General features: G+C 34.3%; 2 protein-coding genes and 1 long non-coding RNA gene across 4 annotated transcripts in view; 2 read left to right on the forward strand and 1 right to left on the reverse strand.

Moving 5' to 3' along the window:
- Positions 1–1,351: 1,351 nt before the first annotated feature.
- LOC133189822 (uncharacterized) lies at positions 1,352–2,026 on the reverse strand. Its single transcript, XM_061325215.1, has one exon. The coding sequence runs from the start codon at positions 2,024–2,026 to the stop codon at positions 1,352–1,354; it is 675 nt and encodes a 224-aa protein (XP_061181199.1).
- A 2,093-nt stretch (positions 2,027–4,119) lies between these two features.
- LOC133189888 (S-phase kinase-associated protein 1) overlaps positions 4,120–22,101 on the forward strand; it is a 50,372-nt gene continuing 32,390 nt past the window's right edge. The window contains exons 1-5 of one of the 2 annotated variants that reach the window (XM_061325295.1): positions 4,120–4,191; positions 4,675–4,771; positions 6,680–6,894; positions 8,097–8,237; positions 8,642–9,344. In XM_061325295.1, coding sequence (XP_061181279.1) covers positions 4,675–4,771; positions 6,680–6,894; positions 8,097–8,237; positions 8,642–8,677 — 489 coding nt within the window. In that variant the 5' untranslated portion in view covers positions 4,120–4,191 and the 3' untranslated portion in view covers positions 8,678–9,344. Of the gene's footprint in view, positions 4,192–4,674; positions 4,772–6,679; positions 6,895–8,096; positions 8,238–8,641; positions 9,345–22,101 lie in introns of those variants that run through there. The other variant, XR_009721531.1, reaches the window with a different exon arrangement.
- LOC133190041 (uncharacterized) lies at positions 14,887–20,267 on the forward strand. Its single transcript, XR_009721558.1, has 5 exons — positions 14,887–14,953; positions 17,443–17,547; positions 17,904–18,106; positions 18,246–18,368; positions 20,007–20,267. It is a non-coding gene; the product is annotated as an uncharacterized LOC133190041 (long non-coding RNA).

The raw sequence follows: 22,101 nt of genomic DNA on the forward strand, positions 1-22,101 counted from the left end.
GTTCTCGACGACGAAGTCAATTATGAACAGTTTTAACTGGGAAAGTTGTCTTAAAGTATTTGAGACAAAAATGCTTCAATGCTGCTCTAGAAATCAAAGTAAATGACCTGTAGACTTTATAGCTAGCGCAAAACAAGATACTATTAACCCCCCCCCACCCCCCACCCCCCCCGGACAAAAAACTCACGCGATGATGGTCTTACCATATACATGTACTTGTATTATAAATGAGTTTGAAATACATCTTTATATACAGTTTTGAAATTTTTTAGTTTTTCTTTTCAATCGATTTCAGGACCTTTCTCAAAATTATAATAACGTACTTTTTATGAAATGAAAACTAGTACAGATCATGATGTCTTCTTCATTTTGCCGATTCTTTACTTAGAACCTTACGGGAGTGAAGCCCATTCCTCTACGGGTACTGACATACACTCTTGTCACTGAATAAAAGGAAACCCTTGTTCATCACAAAGCATGAAATAATATGCTACTCTTTGACTTTCTAAGCTTTTTTAAAAACCTAACCTTGTAACATACATTATTAATAAATGTAATATTGAAAGAAAGGCTAGGTGGAAAACAATGAATCAAGAAGGGATGTCCCATTTACTAGGTGGAGGGAGTTTGTTTATGATTAGACTAGTCCACTTATGGGATAAATAGAAAGACTAATCAGCAAATCCATTGCTTTATGTTGTCTGTCCATATACAATGTGTTCTCTTAAAAAAATGAGATAAAAGTTACTGTTAATAAAAAATCTGGAGCTTAAGAATCAAGATAAAAGAATAAACTTTATTTCCATAGAAGTTATCACACCCATTCAATAAAATAACCCAAGAAAAAGGCGCGAAGATAATTTACATGTGACATTTGGCGCGAAATGATTGTGTCACCCCTCTCGTAGAAGGCAAATGGACTGATCCAGTAGTTTAGAAACGCAGAAAAAATGTTACACGGACATGTCCGTACAAAGAATCGCGAAGAATAAACATGTGTATGCAACAAAAACTGAAGGAATTAAACATATCATTATTTTGCATCAGTTATATGATTCTTTTTTCTGCAAGCTGTATTTTTTTAAATGCAGGTAACAAATTCCGATGTAAATCAGCTAGCACAAAGTCTAGTTCATTAAGAATGATCGCTTAGTTTCGGATCCCTGAAAAATTAATCCTTATACTGCCTGACGCACGTGGCATCAGGCAATCATCATCATTGTCCTTTACACCCTGTGGTGTGTAGGGCAGCAACAAACTTCCTCCACTCTTGTCTATCCTTGGCCAGCCTCGTCAATGATCCCCAGGTCTGGTGCATGGCTTTCATCTCGCTTTCAACTGTCCTTCGCCATTATGTCTTTTGCCTCTCTCTCTTTCTTTTTCCCTCTGGTGTGCAGTGCAGTGCTGTTCTTGTTGTTGACTGGGGGCCCTTTCTTAGAACATGTCCTATCCATCTCCATCGGCGTTTGGTAATTATGGTACTCATGTCCCCTTTTTTGCACCTGCTCAGCAGGTCTTCATTAGTAACCTTCTTGGACCAGAATATCCTAAGTATTCGGCGGAGGCATATGGTGTGGAAGGGTTGTAACTTGGTAAGATCTGTCTCTGTTATTCGCCAGCATTCCGATTCGTATAGGAGAGTTGATACAACACAGCTCTGGTAAAGCTTCAGCTTGGTGCTAGTGCTGTACTGTGCAGACCTCCAGATGTTGTTCATTTCTCTAAATACTCCCCTGGCCTTGTCCAGTCTGCTGTGGATATCCTCCTTTGTGCCGCCCTCTGGTTTAATGATGCTACCCAGGTAAATAAAGTTGTCTGTCTGGCATAGTTCTTCACCATTAACCTTAGCAGGAGCAGGCAATTCCACATTAAGTGTCATTGTCTCCGTCTTCTTCGTACTGATACGTAGCCCCACCTGCTGTCCGTAGGTTTGCTGGTGTGTGCGAGACATTAGCGCAAGGTCGTCCTCAAAGTCCAGGTCCTCCAAAGTTGAGAACAGGCCCCAGTCTTCTGTTGTCCTCCTCATGACTTGAAACGATGACCAAGTTGAATAATACTGCAGACATCACGCATCCTTGTCTAACTCCGGTTTTAACATCGAAGAAAGTATTATTGTGTCCTACTGAACATCTGAAGTTGCTGTAAAAGCTCTTGATCAGGTTTACCAGTTTGGATATGGAATACCATAATGACGTCGGATGCTCCAGAGGCTATCTTGGTGTATGCTGTCGAATGCCTTTTCAAAGTCCACGAAGTTTACATACAGTTGTCTTTTCCACTCTGTGCACTGCTCTATGATGTTGCGGAGTGCAAAGATCTGGTCAGTACATGCTCGATGTTTCCTAAACCCTGCTTGCTCTTTCCTCAGTATAGCGTCAACAGCGTCTGACATTCTTTTAATGATTATCTTGGCCAGGATCTTACTTGGCACGGACAATAGAGTGATTCACCTCTATTTATTGCAATCGCTCAGGGTTCCTTTCTTTGGGATCTTGACAATCACCCCTTTACACCAGTCATCAGGCACTTTCTCTCCATCCCACACAGCTGTGAACAGTGGTTGGAGGATGGTGGCTGGTATTCCAGGGTCTGCTTTAAATAGCTCTACATCAAGATTGTCGCACCCTGGTGACTTTCCGTTCTTAAGGGTCTTGACTGCATCCATTATCTCATCCTTAGTTGATGGGTCAGTGTCGATGTCCAGATCCTCTGTGACTTCTGGTATGACAACTGTATACTCTCCTTTGCTCCCCCGTACTGCCGTCTCTTCTGTCTTAGCTGCAAGTTGGTCCATGGCTTGTTTCTTGTCACGGCGCGCATAAAATCAATGGTCTTATTAATTCAACTGATTCCCGAATCCTTTCAATTGAAGAGAGAAATAATTGATTCGATGCATGCATGCATCAATTCATTTAATTTAATGATATCTTCAAATAATTATAGGTACATATTATGCAAGTGTATAGGTACGAGTATGTCAAGTTACAGGCCCGTAGAAACTCGGTTTCAAAAGGGGGGGGGTACTTCCCAATCTGACCAGCGAAAAAAAAATTATAGTAATAATCATTAATTATTATCATCTATATCCTTAAAGAACAAGGTACGGTTTCAATACAAATCTTGCCCTGTGTTTTTCTTTAAAAATAAAAGTGATTTAAAAAATTAAAACTCATGCTTTTTGAATTATTGAAATTCCATACAGAAAGATCATACAAATCTTTTTTCTCATATGACCTTCCAAATGCTAATTGTGACGTCATAAACTTGTGCATTCTCCCGTATTTTCTAAAAAAGTTGCAGAAGACATCAATTTTCAATGGAATTTTCTTTCAGATAATATTGTCCACAGGCATCGCCCACAAAGATTTTGAGATATGTGATTTTTCAAACAATTTTACACAACATGTCTAAAAATTAACGTGGGCGACGGCTGTGAACACTATTTTCTTAAGGAAAATAACCCTTGAAATGGGTCATTTTGAGGCTTTTTCTGTTTAAAATAGAGAAATGCATCAAATTAATGACGTCATATATCAAGAATGGTACTCCATCATGCTATATTCTTTCCTGATTTATTACAGTCATATACTCAACTAATATTTAAGCCAGTTTCAAAACTTTTTGAAAACATTAAATTTTTAGGGCACAAGAAAGCTAAAACCATACCTTCTTCTTCGCCAGTCCCTCGACCTTACAGCAACAAAAAAAATTGTGTGTGTGTGTTGGGGGAGGGGGGGGGGGCAGCATCTAAAGGAAAATTTACTCTAGCGAAAAACTATACTCATTAAAAAGTGGGGGCACCCTGGAGGAGGGAAAAGTTTCAAAATCCTTCTGAAAATTTTATTTTTTTTTTTATTTCTTAAATGTGTCCCATCCCATAAGATAGGGGCCTGATTTTTTTTTCAGCTTAGGGTTTATAATTTAAAAATAATCTCAAAAATCCAACGGATCAATAGATAAATAGATGCACAGATGAAATTAAAAAAAGGGTTGTGCATGTCGGATACCAAAAATTGCATACATTGATAACGTATTAGCTGTCGAGTTGGTCGATTTATATTGACAGAATCAAGGTGAATGTCTGAAAATGTATTGGATCGGACTCGATATTCTGAAAATACATTTTCGTAATATTTTGGCTCAGACGTTCTATGAAAACTGGTCTGTTTGATAGCATAATATACAAACAAGGTGAGGCTATTTCACTTTTTATTTACAATTCCTGATCAAAGTTTTGTTATGAGATCGACCGCTGCAATCCAATCTATTATTTTCTTTAGTTAAGTTGATTTGTTTAGATCACCGAACGTGTTCTCTCTTGCCAACAAAGATGGCGGAGTGTTTCTTAACATAGTTATGACCATTTGCCAAGTGACGTGTATTTTGTATTGTGTTTATCAAGCGATTACTTATTTTACACACATATATTTGTTTCCTTTCTAATGATAACTGATGATATGAAATACAGGTCATCGTTAATGTAGTGGAACTGAACGTTGAGAAATTTAAGGTTAAAAAAAATCCAATGTGTTCGAATCTAGTTGTCATAATTCATGACAGTTTATACAAACTTTATAGTTAAAAATGATCTTTTGGTGGATATTGGCCTTAATTGCCTCTTGTGCTTTTTAATTTGAGAAATAAAATTGACTATCAGCTCCCGTTTTCTTTCAGATGCCTATGATAAAGTTACAGAGTTTGGAGGGAGAAGTATTCGAGATAGATGTTGAGATTGCAAGACAATCGGTTACTATCAAAACTATGCTTGAAGGTAAATTTCTATGAATGCTTGATTGAAAATTGAATGCTGGCCTTTAAGGAGTTTTCAGCAGCAGGCAGATGCTTTCTTTGGCCAAATTCTGCTAAGTCAGCAGGGTTGTGGTTAACTTTTGAAACCTTAGGGGCCAGGTGGGCTCCTAACTTTACAAATTTTAAGGGCCCACAATGTGTTCCACGGGCCCACATTCAATGTGACATTATATTTTAAGTAAAAATAACAAAATCCTAAATTTTTTTAACTGAGTTTTTTTAATTCCTGGTATCAATTTGTTAATTTGCAGTCTTTTCTAAAAACTGAAATCCGAGAATATAGTTATTACATTTTGTAGTGTTTAATCATACAACTGAAGCATCTATGGTTTATCAAGGGGGCATATTAAATAATAAACTGCATACAACTCATAATGAAGTTTGATTCCGATCTTTTTTTGTGTGCATTTGGCACGATAATTCAAATTCTATCTATGAATAATGAGTCCAGATTGAGTATCTGATTGTCCGGATTGAGTTTCTGACAACCATAGCCAATTGTTACAATTGTTCTATAAGAACAATCTCAAAAGTTTGCCTCATATCATCAAATTTAAAGGAGATTGCAAATTTAACCGCTTTGATAAATCGCCATGTTTGATCAAAGTCACGTACATGTTTGACTAATATGCTTGCATGTGACACAAGTCTAGGTTAGTAGTGTGTTTTCTTAAAACTGAAAGTACATACTTTATAATATAAATCTGAAACGTGATTATGTTCTGGAAAAAAAAAATCGTTCGCCATGTGGGCGACCATAATTTTAATATCTAATCGCCCACAGCAAATTTTACTCGCATTTGCGAGTGGGCGAGTGGTTATCCACAACCCTGGTCAGTGCACAGTTCTTTGGAAAATTATACATTCCTTCAGTTTTTCTCAATGTGTGACATTGCTGGTACAAGAGATATAGAGCTGAAACTAATGTATATCATCAAAATGAGTTCCACACTAATGACTACCATGATTACTGGGGTGAATAGTTTTTTAGCTCACCTCAACGAAGTTGGGGGAGCTTATGTAATACCCTCGGCATCGGTGTTGGCGTCCCAGGGTAAGGTTTTTGGAGCAGTTTTCAAGTACTTCTATGGCCTATATTAGTGAGAGATGCATGGAGGATGCTTCTAGTGTGTTTCATTGTACCAGTCAAAGTTTCAGATGCTGCAGTTTCAGCTAAAGAATGACCAGGTTAATGTTTTTGGATCAGGTTAAAGTTTTTGGAGCAGTTTGAAGTTTTTGGAACAGGTCTCATTTCCAAGTAACTATAAGCCCTATATTGACCAAACTTGCATGGCTGATACATCTAAGGATGCACACTACTGAACTTGCTTCGGATGCTGGATCTGACCTACATTTTCCGGATGAGTAACCAGGTTAAAGTTTTTGGAGCAGATCTCATTTCCAAGTAACTATAAGGCCTATCTGAACCAAACTTGCATGGATGATGCATCAAGGGGCGAACAATCTCAAAACTTGCTTCGGATGCTGGATTTGACTTACATTTTCTGGATGAGTGACTAGTTTTAAGTTTTCAGATAAGTCTATTCCCAAGTAACTGCAAGCCCTATCAGACCAAAATTGCATAAATGTTGCACCTAGGGATGCACACTCCAAGATTATTAGTTTAGTGTGGGACTTTGCCTTACTTAAAGACAACATTCGTTGAGGTGAGCTCTGTAATCTCTGATTACCTATGTTTCTGTAGAGAAGTGGACGGGGTTTCGTCTACATTTGTGGATATAGGCTAAAGCCCGTCCACTTCTCTATAGAGAATAGGGTATATAGTAAATATTCTCAGAATAACAGACATTGGTTTTAAAGCATGAAAAGATGACTTGTAATTAAAATAGAAGCAAACTTGTATCTGTAGATCTGGGTGTAGAAGATGATGATGAAGAACCCGTCCCACTTCCAAATGTCAATGCAGCTATCCTTAGAAAAGTCATCGCTTGGTGCACCTACCACAAAGATGACCCTCCTCCGCCTGAGGATGATGAGAATAAGGAGAAGAGAACAGATGATATCTGCTCATGGGATGCTGAATTCCTTAAAGTTGACCAGGGCACTCTGTTTGAATTAATTCTTGTAAGTAGCTGGGAATTAATTCAGTGGATTCAGGCTCAGGCAGTGGAGTTTCAAATATGTCACATGATCATTTCCCATAGAGCTCAAAGGGCTTTACCAAGTGTATTCAATATTCATGATAGATTTGATCAGATACCATCCCATATTTATGCCCTGCTAGATGGTTAAAAATAATACCTTATTACTTATGTTAATTGTTTATCTTTGTGACTGATGTATAACAAATTTTTTAGTAATTAATTATTAGTTTTAAACGCACTAAATTTTTATTTTAAACTCAAACTCAACAGTAAAACTTGAATCTGTTGAATTCGATGAACTTTTATGACTTCACTGGGAAAATGCACCATTTATGAATTTACAATGAATATGTGATGGTGTGATGAACTGTCAGGGCTCTTGCACCACTTTTTGGGACCAGGGTTGGGGTCATAAAAATTGAGAAAATTAGCGACCTTGTTGGGAAAATCATAGATAGACATAATACATTAAAATCATTATTTATTGGGTTTTTGGTGTTCGTTATCAACCAAATTTCTGTTTTGTATGATAGAGTAATATGAATAACAAATTTGGTAATAACATATCTTACTGAATATTCTTTAATTTATGGGGAAGTGACAATTGGAAAATTTTAACATTCAGTTGGGAAAAGGGTACCTTTTTTGAATTGTGAATGGCACCTTTGAACATACCCAATAATAGAGAATCTAGAGCACTGACTGTAGAGCCTATATATACAGGGTTAGATATGCATTGATCAAATTGTTTTATATAAGGAAAAACATTTGCAAATGTAAGGGTTAATTATATCTTTGTTTTGTGTGACAATTGTGTCCCTTAATTCATCTAAAAGGTACCCTTCAGTCTGACAAAAAAGCAAACACATTTTAAAAAACACATTTTACTGGGGATATACTGCAGAAATTAAACACTCAAATGAAAACCCCTGAATGAAAAATCCAAGTTAATTAGATATCGATTATGTGACCATATGATGTCAAAGATGACAATGGCTGATCAGCTCTTCGTGTTAATCTTACTAAAACAAACACGATATAACTTGGATTTTTTGCATTATGGATGACCAAATCCCTGATTTAGTCAATATGGTGGATGACAGAACGGTAGCTCTAATGGTCTGTACTTCATTTTGAAAAATGATGTTCTTGAAAATGTTTTTCTTTTGTTTTACAATTTAGGCAGCAAATTACCTGGATATTAAAGGACTGTTGGATGTTACCTGTAAAACGGTAGCAAATATGATCAAAGGAAAGTCCCCAGAAGAAATCAGAAAGACATTTAATATCAAGAATGACTTCACCCCAGCAGAAGAAGAACAGGTGGGAAATTACAATAAAAATAAGTTACAATATCAGTTTTAATTTCTCTGAAGGTCTGTTTGTGTTTCAACTGCTACATATACCTTCAAACAGTTTACTTACTGTAGACATGCTTATTTCCTTTGGGTCAAACTTCAGCAGATTTACGTTTTCATTTGAGTCTGTGGGTATGAAATTCATTTTATTTGCATGGGACACACAGATTTCATAAAAAGAGCATGGCTTATTTTAAGGCCAGAATAAGTGGTTGTGTCAATTACATTTGCAGTGATGGTAATGCGACTTGAGTGAGTTCTAGCTGTCAACAGTACTTCACTGACAGTTCAAATTCTCTATATTTTATTGAAGTTTGTTTGTATTATGAAGTTTTACTGTTATTTCATAAAGTTTTTATTTATTTTCAGGTTCGAAAAGAGAATGAGTGGTGTGAAGAAAAATAAAGGGAATGTATGAAAAATATTTTTTGTGTTTTGAGAGAGACTTTCTAAAGGTCTACAAAGGACAGCGACAAACTATAGTGTTGTCTCCGATGTGCTATGGAATAAATAAATTGTCTTAATAATCAGCCTGACCACAATGGTGGTGATGTTGTATATCACATTTTGTATTTATTTGTGAAGTTGCTTTGTTTAGTGTTTGTTAGTTGTTTTTTTTTCCTCTCTCTCTACATATTTCACCAAGATAAAATTTATCACAAAATTCCCTCTCTTGTTTGCTGATGTAGAAAAAATTATTTTTACCTCATTTTATTTTTTTTGGAATAGATGTAGTTTTCACTTCAACTTACCTTTATATATGTTGAATTGAAAGTTTTTCTCCGAGATGAAAATGATGTTTTTAACACATTGTTTACTGTTTGAAAAAAAATAACTAATGTAATTATAAAATTTTCCTAAATATTTATTCTTTGTTGTTTTTAAAATTATTTTTGAGAATGATCAGTGAAAATATATATATATGATTCATAGTTTATCTGGGAATATATGGATAATGATATCCCTGTGTACCCCAGTATCTGTGCAAATTGTGTCCTTGTCGTAATTTTTAAATGAGGAACTCGATGTTTTAAACATTTTTCTTCTTAAATAAAAAAAATTCACACTATAATGATGACTACTTTGCTATTATTTTAGTATGGATTTTTTTTTTCAATAAAGAGAAAGTTTAATGCTTGTATAAGAAAGTGTTTAAATGTAAAGATTTCGTAACATTGATATTGTTTTCTGTTGACCCCCATTGAAAAATGACCCCTATCTCAACAGAGGGATATAAAGTTTAGAAGAGGTAATTAATGACAAGGATTTGGTCTCTACGCTTTTAAAATTCTTCAGAATGCATTTTTCTGACAAACACACTTTTTAAATGTAATATACATGCAACGGGTAACAGCAATGCATTTATTTAGATCTATTGGACTTATTGTGTTTTCAGCACACAATAAAAATTCCACAATAGATAAGTCACTGTGGTTATTCATTAAAACTGTTATCTTAATCTTTCTTTATCATATCATTTACCTTTTTATATTTGGATATTTTACTGATTACAGACGTTTATGGCCAACTAAAAACTAAACTATGTGACAGATGGGATGACTTCCGAATCAGCTTTTCCATCGCAAACTTCTTGCATGTATTTATGAAGGAATATTCAATTATCCCTTGCTTATGGTGTTTATCGGGTGTGCTAGAGCATGCTCGGTCAACTTTTAAACAGAGGCATGATACTGACAAATAAGTTGATGTTACAGGGCTGTTAACAGTCTCAAAGTCAGCATTTAGAAAATATCTGGGTCATTATAATGACATTGCTAGCAAATACATTTTTCTTTATTCATAAAGTTATACATTATGTACTTTTAGAATCTTAATAATTTTAACAAATTTACAAAATCCATGAAGGTCCTAACTTTTATAAATACAGAATATAATGCAATAGTATGGGGCTATTAAAGACCAGGGTAAAAAAATAAATTCTTGGATGAATTTAATATATGTTCTGAAATATAAGGTAATAGTTCTGACAAGTTTGTTCTTCAGACAAATAAGATATTTGTGTGGATAAATAAGTTCTTTCTTAGGTCACATTAAATACACTTGGTAGAAAGAAAAGAAAATTGTTTTGCATAGGAATTGGATATTTGCTTGGACAACTTGGCAAATAACATATTTGTTGGAACAAATTTTATGTTTCTTCTACTTCAGACAAGATTTATCATTCTTTTGATATAAAGGAGAGCATCTAGAAAATCAAAGCTGGTACATGTATAAAGCACATGGATTAATTGCACTTTGGGACAAGATGTAAATATCTGCAAGGTTAAGCTTTTTTTCTTTTGACCCTATTCCTTGCGGTTTCTGGGGTTTCATGGAAGTTTTATAACTTGCAGTTTAGGTTACTGTTACTGGTAATAATGGAATTAAAAATACATGCACTGAAATGCAATTACTTGATTAATCCATAGATAGACATTATAAACAATTCTCTCTCTCTCTCTCTCTCTGTGTGTGTGGTATATATATATATATATATATATATATATATATATATATATATATATATATATATATATATATATATATATATATATACGAAAAAAAATTTAAAATCTTTTTTAAGGAGGGATTCTTGTCTGGTTTCTGACTAGATGAAATATTCAAAGTATACTTGCTTATATGTCATATATATTTAGATGTAAGGAATTTAAGAGATACAATTTTAATACAATTTTATTAGATTTTAAAAGCTTCCAATTTAAATATAAAAATTTAAATATAGAAAGTATTTAAAAATAACCAATATATCCTAAAATTTTAAGAAAAATAGAGGAAATTCGGATTAGCCAATATCTATTTTAGTGAAATTATTTGTGTCAATTTTGTAGTATCATCTGATAGACCCTATAAAGTAATATCTTTTTATGCGAAAAGAAAAACATTTAATCTTTTGAAATAGCAGTAGGCATCACATGATTGGCAACAGTAATTTTTCATTTTTAATGTCAAGGAAAAAGATATTGACCTTGACCTGACCTTGCTTCTAAAATAAAACGGTCAAACTTAATTTTATTGATACCATCACTTAGTGATAATGTCTTCTTGAATCTATGAAAATTTCGTTTATTTTTAAATACAAGAAATATGAGAAGAATCCCTCTTTAAAACAATGATACATTCTTTATCACAAGTTCTTGAGGACAGGAACCCCCCCCCCCCCTTTTAGATCCCCGGGCCTTTTCGAGCTTTTTTTTTCACAAACTATCTTTTTTTAAACATATTTATGATCTATAATCCATACCATTTATCCGAAAAATTACATTAAAAAAACATTTTATAAAAATTGTAATCCACTCTATATATAATAAATATTGTAATAGACCAAATTGTTACAAATTTTCAGAATTATTGTCAACTGCTGACTCCAGTGTATTAACTAAATTGTGTAGTTATATATCTGAAAAAGTCTGTCCTCCAACATCTTCGCTAGGGTTGTAGAGTAGATTTCGGATCGGAAACCCTTGGCTAGCGAAGATGGTCCTCCAATGACCATAATTAGTTTTGTTCACTTAACTTGTATGTATTTCCGCCATTTTACGTGCTTCTTGTATATTGTTTTTGTATATATTGTACATAGAACCTCATGTACCATGGACTGGTTTGAGAGAATAAATTGAACTTTAACAACAACTAGTTTTATTCTTGGATAATGACGATGAAATTTTGCATGTTTTTGAACTTATGCGAATATAAATGTCAAAATAAAAATTATTAAATTGTAAATAAAATAAAAATTTAATCGCGTCAGTCCACAAACTTAATTTTTGACCACCCCTCGTATATACTAATATATTACGAAAGCCTACTAGGATCAAACTACGGTAAAAAAAAAATAAAAGGCGTTATAACGTGAAAAGGCGTTATAACGCGAAAAAGGGCGTAATAACGCCTTTTGAAAGGGCGTTATAACGCGGAAAAAGGCGTAATAACGCAAATAAAGGCGTAATTATGCCTTTCCAAAAGGCGTTATAACGCGAAAGAAGGCTTTTCCAAAAGGCGTTATTACGCCTTTCAAAAAGGCGTTATTACGCCGTTTAAACAGGGGTTATTTCGCCTTTCCAAAAGGCGTTATTACGCCTTTCCAAAAGGCGTTATTACGCCTTTCCAAAAGGCGTTATTACGTCTTTTAAAAAGGCGTTACTACACCTTTTAAAAAGGTGTTATTACGCCTTTCCAAAAGGCGTTATTACGCCTCTTATTTTTCAATACATGACTTACTTAGCCCACCCCTGGGGCTGATTATAATTAGATTTCCAGGAAAAAAGATTTTTAAATGTGTAAAATATTTTCAGTGTTAAACCAACTTAGTCCTTTTCTGATGCCAGACACCTCTACCAAGGTGCATGGATTTCAGAAATTTGGTTGAAGGCTAATTGCTCATTATACCTATGCAAATAGTTTGCCTGTTTTTTCTCCAAGAGGAGAGAAAAATATTTCAAATTTGACATGAATTTTTATTTATAGCAAAGCCCAAAGCTGGCTCTGCCTGTATCCTGGATTTTCAAAAGTAGAGTGTTGACTTCTCTTAATACGCATGCAAACAGCTGTCTGCGAGATGTGCAGGAATATAGAAAATGCTATAATTTATAATATAATTTATAATATCAAAACTATAATCTAAATATTGCATAAATAAAGATGGCTTTGGTTCAATCTTTCATATATTTATTATTTTAAAATAACGCCTTTCCATTTTTGGATATAACTCATTTTCAAACAGGCCAGTAGTACGAATGCGAGGGGGGGGGGGGGGGCTCCCCCACCCCACTTTTTGGGAGAATAGTCCTGCTATAGTTTGAATATAAAAAAAACATTTATTGATTGCTTGGTCCCTTAACATTTTGTTGCAGTATGGTTAAACTCGGGCAAGTCATTGCATTTAAAAAAAGTTTTACCGAAAAGTTAGAAAAAGATTCCCCTCAGTTTTAGGCAGTTTATTTTTTTTCGGGGGGGGGGGGGGGGTTGTGTTGTTGTTTTTTGTTTGCTTGTCAATTTTATGGGAGGCTGTCCCACCCCCACCCCCCTCAAAAGCACCGGCCTGTCAAAGACATAATAATGGCGTATTAATGCCTTTTAGAAAGGCGTAATAACGCCTTTTAGAAAGGCGTAATAATGCCTTTTGAAAAGGCGTAATAACGCCTTTTGAAAAGGCGTAATAATGCCTTTTGGAAAGGCGTAATAACGCCTTTTAAAAAGGCGTAATAACGCCTTTTTCGCGTTATAACGCCTTTTGGAAAGGCGTAATTACGCCTTTATTTGCGTTATTACGCCTTTTTCGCGTTATAACCCCTTTTCAAAGGGCGTTATTACGCCTTTTTTCGCGTTATAACGACTTTTGAAATGGCATTATAACGCCTTTTAAATTTTTTTTTACCGTAATTTGATCCTAATAGGCTTTCGTAATATATACATGTATATGCAAGGGGGAACACAGCTAAATTTTAGCATGATTATATTTGCAAAGTTCTTTGAATTCTCTTTGGTCTGTTGTATATATTTGCATTCTCTGCTTAGATTTGAATCTGTGCACGTGTCTAACTGCTGATTGTAAGTGTGAAGAAAGGTCATAAAAACGATGATCCTTTGGAATATTTTTCATGCATGGTTACTGAAGTTCCTTCATATTTTCCGTTCTTAACATACAGCATTTCGCGGCAAGATGAGGCTAAGGAATGCATGTTTGTTACAGTGTAGTGTATAAGTTCAGTTCACTTAGATCTACCCGGTGTATATTCCTACTTACCTTTAATTCATGAGAAATTGTATCTATATGTAATTCAATTACACTTATCTTCAAACCTTTTGCATCAATCTTCAACAGTGTTCGACTGAATTAAACGTAAGCATAGATTTAACGTTTTGAGATCCAATGTACGTTTAGTTACATGATAGGTGCAAATATTTTATATATTATATAATTGGCGTTCTCTAGAAAGGTTGTCCATATAATAGTAACCCCTCCTCTGATGCCGTAACAGAGCTTAATCCAATTTGATAAGATCAGGATACGGTGGTGTATCTATCGGATACATGTTCATTTGTGATATTATTTACCCATACAGACACGGATCCATCAATTTGCATTAAAGGGGGGGGGGCTATTAGATGATGAAGGGAACCACCGAAGCCCCATTAAGATCCTAAGAATGAGCAATTAGTATAAACCTTATGAATATAAGCTTACCTTTATTTCATCGAGGTGTGAGTGAGAATTATATCTGCTAGATATATATATTTTTTGTTTTAGGTTGGGGAAGTGGGGGGGGGGGCATAGAACTTTATACATTATTTCAAAACCAACAAATTGTCTACAATCATAATAATTTAAAAAAAAAAATCACTATGTATTGGTAAAGAACAAGATGAAAATATTATCTGTACCTATGTAATGTAACCACAATTTACTTTCACATCTGGAAAATGATCAATTGACACAATCTAATTCCCTATAATTAGAGCACAATGGGAGGAAGCCCTATGGACATGTGTTACACGGTGTTAGTCACCCCCTGTGGATGTTTTCACAATAAAGGGATGTTGGCTATTATTTATTGCAGGGAGGCTGTGTGAGTGTCGGAGTGTTGGCATTGTTGTGTTTCCCTAGAATTTGCCTGGTGATTTTATTTTATTTATTTTTGGTACTTTAATAGAGCAATTAAGGTAAGTGAAATTAACGATTGAAACAATAAATTTGAAAAAGTTACCACTAGACAGTTTTTTTTCTCTCTGCGAAATGGTGAATTAAACATGTTAAAAGGTCTAGAAGATATTTGAAATATTCATTAAATGTGTAATCTTTCATAAGCAGTGTGATATAACGGTTTGATAATTTAATATCGAGTTATGAATTTTATTGCAATGTTCTAATTAAGGAGGCAAGTACGTTATAATTGTACTGTGAACTGTTAAATTAAAAACAACACATTCTGATATAGACTACGACCCTTCTACCCCAGAAAGTTAATAGAGTGAATTCCTGTATTGTGAAACGATAAATCAATGAACAGCTAATTGAGTGTTAATTAACTGACTTAAATTCAAATACAGTATACAGTGTGAGTTTATTGCATACGTCCTCAATGCAAATTTCAGTGATATTGTCATTTAAAAACAAGAGGCCCATGGGCCAAAACGCTCACCTGAGCACACTGGCTAGGAAGAAGCATAAATCAGTTTAGTATTGAAAAGTTTTAAGGGGGAGGGGAGGACAAACTTAAATTTACACTACCTCAGGATGCTACCATATCATTAACACTTATCATGGCTTTGCTGATCTGAAAGAGAAGAATTTTAAAGATTTTTCCCTATGTACATGTATTCCTATGCAAAACTCTGATCGCTCATTGTGGCCCCACCCTACTCACCCTAAATTTGAATCTACACTACCCGAGAATGCTTCCATAATAATTAATATGACTAATCATGGCTTCACTGTTCTTGAGGAGAACATTTTTTTCAAGATGATTCCTATATATTCTTATGCAAAACTTTGAGCCTCTGTTGTGCCCCCCCCCCCCCATCCCTTGGGGGTCATCATTTGAACAATCTTGATTCTACAATACTAATAATAATAATAATGGCCTAGCTGTTCTTGAGAAGATGATTTTTAAAGATATTTTCTTATATATTCCTTTGGTAAACTTTGACCCCCTGTTGTGGCCCTGCCCTATACCTAGGGGTCATGATTGGAACAAACTTAAATCTACACTACATGAGGATACTTCTATTATAATATGACTAAGCATAGCTTTGCTGTTCTAGAGAAGAAGATTTTTAAATACATATTGTATATATTCCGATGTAAAACCTTGACCCCCTCTTGTGACCCCTCCCTATCCCCTGGGGTTATTAGAATAAAAAAATTGAATCTAGAGTATGTAATGAAGCTATCATATAAGTTTCCTCTTTTCTTGCCCAGTGATTCTTGAGAAGAAGATTTTTAAAAGATGCCAACAAATTTTCGTGAATTATTAATTATTTCCCCTTGAAAGAGGGTGTGGCACTCCCAGTGAAAAAACCTAGATCCCCTTCACCCAAGGATACTTTGTGGCAAGTTTGGTTGATATTGGCCCAATGGTTCTTGAGAAGAAGTCAAAAATGTGAAAAATTTACAGACGACAGATGGATGCTGGACACTCTTTGATCAGAAAAGCTCACGTGAGCCTTTAGCTCAGGTGAACTAAAAAGCAGAGCCGTAAAAGGGTGAAGCATCTTTCCTTCTGCAAAAATAGATCATGACCTTGGTATATTAGCATCTATTTGTACTGAATTTTTTCAATGAAAATTATTAAGACAATACAATAATTCCGCTGACATCACTTTCCAAAAGAATCAAAATAACACCAAGAAATGGCAGAAGGACAATGAGGAAGTATATAACCTACTACAAGGGCACTGCTGCAATGCAGAGCATCCCCACACAACTGGCTTCACTCACAGTTTCTCACAATAAATTGATATGGTATTAGCAATATAATGAATGCAACTCTTAATGCTTGACATCTGATTCTGTAAATAAATACAGACTTCTTCCACTTGTCACCATGGATTTCCATAGAAAGCATGAGAATTCTCAAAAAAAAAAAAGAAGAAAAAAAAAGAAGAAAAAAACACCAACCAGTATGTTACTCTCAAAATTGTCCCCACAACTTAATTTCACCTATAAGTAAAAGGTGCTTGGTATATTTTTGTTCACAACTTTGTTTACACCTATCTCTCTTTGACCTAAAGCTGATCATCATTTTGTGAAGGCCTTTTTCTCTTTTATCATCTATTTAAAAACTGTGTTGGTATTCTCCATGACAACACTGTCCTAAACTCATAGTAATTTTGACCTTGACTTATGGCCAGGCTCTGCAATCTTTGGTCAATTCCAGTTCATTAGAAAATTTTGACTAATGGCCTAATGGTACTCCACACTCTGTGTCCCCACAACACTGTTAATGACTTATGGTAACTTTGACAAATAAGGTGCTGCATAATGACAAGAGATTTGTCATGTCTCAAGGTTAAATCTTAAAGGTCAAGGCATTGCCATAAAAAGTAATGCCATATTTAAGGTCATATTTGTGATGGGCAGGGGTATAATTGAGGATCAATCTGACTGTTTAAAAAAAAAAAAATCTTGAACTAATTATCTATTCCTTTAGAGCCAGTCAACTTGCAGCCATGTCTAAAGTAAAATTACAAAGCATGAATGGTGATGTTTTAGAAGTAGAGGAGGAATATTGTCAGACAATGTGGCTCTATCAAAGGTAAGTATAAACTTATCTTAAAAAAGATTGTAAGATATAATTAAAACCTCTAGGTCTGCTTATATAATACACAATAATTGATAAATTATTGATAATTGATGCAATAATCACTGCAATTTTTAAAACAAAAAATATTATTATTATTATTTTTTACTTCCTGTGATTAAAAAAAAAGAGTATGACATCAAGTGCCTGATAATTACATGAATAAAACACTTCTAGGGAAAATTTCAGATAGCTCCTATGTTGAACCTGCAAATGGAATACTGTCTGTATATAAGTTGAATAATGAAATAATGAACTAGGCCCTACTTGTAGAAAAGGTGAACATTATCATAGTTCAAATCTTGTTGCAGATATAATAAGTGAAGACAGAGATGAACCAATCCAGATCCACAACGTTAATACAGCCATTCTTAACAAGGTCATTGAATGGTGCACATATCATAGAAATGACCCTCCTCTCCCAGAAAACAGGGAGATTGGAATAAATGAAATCTGCCCTTGGGATGCTGAATTCCTCAAAGTTGATGACATAACTCTAATTGAACTGGTTCGAGTAAGCTACTTGAAGAGTTGGTCAAATAAAATTTGGAAATCATTTTTTTTTCCTCTTTTTGATAAAGAATACATTTTTTATTTTTAAATAAAGAATATATTTTCTATTTCTAAATAAAGAATATTTGTTTCTTTTACAGGCAGCATATAACTTGGATATTAAAGTACTAATGGAGGTAAGCTGTAAAACTGTAGCCCAGAAGATTCGTGAAACCATGTGTCCAGCAGATCTTAGGGATTTTTTTAATGGAGGAGTAGGACAGGTATTATTTTGAAAAGAGATGTTATAATTCCCCATTCTTCCTAACGGTCACGTAGAGACTAGGCTTTCCCCTCTAAAATTACTGTTCTAGAGTAGGATTTCCCCCCAGAAAATGGGTTCAATTTTCCAGAGGGAAATCCGACTTTGTGTAATAGTTATAGAGTGTGATTTCCTCCAGAGCCAATTTTCCCCCAATAAAATATAATGCCTGTACATGTGTTTGAGGGGGGGGGGGGGGGCAACACATTGTTAGAAATGTCTCTTCTATAATTTTCCCAAAAGTGATCTTGCAGTGGATAATCTTAATGAAACTTCACAAAAATTATATTCAGACAATCTAGTTGTGCATTCAACATTTAAAATTTCCACTGAAACAAAGTATGAAAATTATACATCTATATTTCCATATGAAAAATACTGGGTTTGTAGAGGGCAAACAAAGTATTAAATCACTAAAGGTGGCCTGATGCACATTTTAAAATTTGTGAAAAACTGGCACCGCTGTTGCTAAGAGAGGTGTTAAGACATCAAGTATTATGATTTTTTGAGTGACTTTTATAATTTCTTATAGAATTAAAATTTTGGGTTAAGACTCAATAATTTGAACAATATATTTTAAAGATTTCATATTCAATTTCAAGAATTCTTGAGTGGAATTTCCATTAAAAACAAGATGTGTTTGTGAAACACTGATGCCCCCGTATGGTAACTTATAGCAAAGGTTAAAATTTCTGCAAATCAATTATGTTGGTACCCAAAGTAAGGTCTTGTCTCGAGGAATAAACCTGTGAAATATGAAACCCCTAGCAGCAACCATTGAATAGACATGGAAAAAGTTAAAGTTTTTTTCAAAAGTATGTCAAACATCAAGGTCAAGGTCAAATGGTCAAAATTAATGGTGCCCAAGGAAATGCCTTCTCCAAAAAAATACACTGGTGAAATATGAAAGCCGAAGCACCAATGGTTCAAAAGTTATGACCAAGGTTAAAGTTTTCCAAAAGTAGGTCAGACTCCAAGATCAAGGTCAAAGGGTCAAAGTTGTTGGTATCCAAATAACGTACTTGTGACAAGGATTATACATGTGAAGTATGAAAGCCCTAGCACCAACCGTTCAAAATTATGGCCAAGGTTAAAGTTTTTCAAAAGTAGGTCAAACTCCAAGGTCAAAAGGTCAATGTTGTTGAAATCCAAAGGAAGATCTTGTCACAAGGATTACACATGTGAAATATGAAAGCCATAGCTTCAACCAATCAAAAGTTATGGGAAAGGTTAAAATTTTTGTGGACAAACAGACAGCTAGACTGACAGACAGACAGACAGATGGACGGACAGGGCAAAAACTGTATACCCTCGAATCTTCGATAAGGGGGCATAAAAATGAGTTGCTTCAATTAAATTTTTTGCAAAAATACTGCTGATATGATTTTAGCATTCAATTTGATAAAACGGGATTAAATCCTACTCTGAGAAAGAAGTTGAGGGAAATTTGGCTCTATTGTGAGAAAGTCCTACTCTAGAGTACAGAAAGCTGGCTATTGGGGAAATCCTACTCTACAACACTGGTACTTAATTGACAAAGAAATAGGCATCTACTGGTAAATTGCATGAAAATTGATGTATCCTCATAATTTTTTTGCAGGTGCAAGCTGAAAATGAGTGGTTTGATGAATGATGAAGCTAACTGTCAAAGGTTTCTGTTCAAATCCTTGAGGATCTTGGGGCCAGTCTTACACTTCATACACATGATAATAATGCAGTGTTTCTCTCATATCACCTTATTTAAGGAGGAATGACCCTCTGATAAGAGAGACAACTCCTCAAGAAAATCCTAAGTTTGTTTTTCTAGAATTTAGAACTGGAGATCATTTATAGTCAATTCAAATATAACATGCAACAATAACTTCTGTTTTCTTTTGCCAATATTTTAGATAGTCATTACAGTAAAACTCGTTTAGTACAAACACGGATATTGCCAATTCATGGATATAGCGAAGTTTTCTTGGATCCCCAGCTATGTAAATTTAACGAATTCCTTACACAGATAGAACAAATTACGGATATAGCGAAGTAATCTCACAGGTCCAAGTGACTTCCTTATAAGCGAGTTTTACTGTAATAACATTTGACCTCAAACATTTGCATTTTGCACTTATTTCTTTTAAGTAATACAAATTGTAATATTTCTATCTCTAATACACAATATAAAAACTGAAGTAATTTATCATGTACCACACATAGAATTTTTTTTATTAGTACATTTTTTTCAAATTAAAACAAAAATATAAAGATGATTTTAACTCTTCCTGATGGATGCATTTTTTGTACAAGTACATATTCTGACTTAAGAATTAAGCAACACTTTATTATGTTTTCTAATATGAATTTAAAATATGTATGACAAAAAATATATGTTCATATATACATGTACGGTACTTTATGTCTTTAATAGTGATGGGAATCGGTAAGAATTTCATAATGGATGACCGGGCTACTGTAACTAACTAATTATCAATTATAATCAGACATTTACAAAGTCTCTCAATTTAGTTTAATAAATGGTAAGAATGGGTGAATGACTACTTTCTGTGGTGGTCCTGCTGTAGTTAGAATAATTTAACTGTGTCTCGGGACAAGCCCTAGTCCTTAGGACAATATCATTTTAACGATAGAACATTCCTTCTAGTCCAGATGGTTCTTCTTTCATTTTGTAGAATCCAAAGTACGTTCATACCCGCGAATGAGCGTTGTTACCCGGGTATGAATACAATGTCTGTTCATATGCGCCATCACAAATAAGGTAACAGACAAGTGGCAGCTGGAATATTCGCCTTAAAAACTATTACGCTTGTAAAATAAAATAAATAACCCGATTAATCGGAATAAAAATTTTGAAATTGAGCACTTGGATTATGCCAGCAATCGACTGATTTTCGATTACAATCGATGATTGGAACACCACTAGTCTTTAATGTTGTGATAATAAATTATTGCTCCTTCCATTCACCGTGTCAAATTTTGTGAAGGAAAAAAGTACATGTATAACAATGTACCATATTACGTTTCAGAAAAATATTGCAATATATCATAATATATCAAGTTTTACATTTGTTTGTTTCTCCATTTTTGTTTATTGATTTAAGGAAGGAAAATTTTGATTTCAGCTTTTCTTTTTCAAAAAATGTTATTCTAGTACATAGATTAAAGCAAAATATAATTATAAAATTATTTTTTTTAATTGCGAATTACAACTTTGACTTTTTCTGTGAATTTTTAATGAGTTTTACCATTTTATTTAAGCAATTCTAATTTTCGGACCAAAACTTGTCCATAACATATTTATGGAAAATATTGGGGAAAAAAGATACTTCATTTTATGTATCATATTGACCCCTTCTACATCACAATGTATTGATGTATGGATGTATTATTTTACCCCTGCCATGTAGGGCTTAGAGTTAAACTGGAATAAACTTGCTCCAAAAAACATTAACCTGGTTACTCATCCAGAAAATGAAGGTCAGATCTACAACCCTAAGCAAGTCTAGCTGTGTGTCACCATTGATGCATCATCCACACCACTTTAGTTACCTAAAGGTTTTAAGTTACTTGGGAATGGACTTTTTCCAAAAACTTAAACCTGGACACTGATCCAGAAAAATAAATTTCTGAATCGAGCATCCCTAGATACATCATCCATGCAAGTTTGGTCACCACAGGGATATAGTTACACTAGA

Source organism: Saccostrea echinata, unplaced genomic scaffold (genome assembly GCF_033153115.1).
Source record: "Saccostrea echinata isolate AGI-Se365-2 ecotype Australia unplaced genomic scaffold, CSIRO_AGI_Sech_v1 ptg000020l, whole genome shotgun sequence".
Taxonomy (NCBI): domain Eukaryota; kingdom Metazoa; phylum Mollusca; class Bivalvia; order Ostreida; family Ostreidae; genus Saccostrea; species Saccostrea echinata.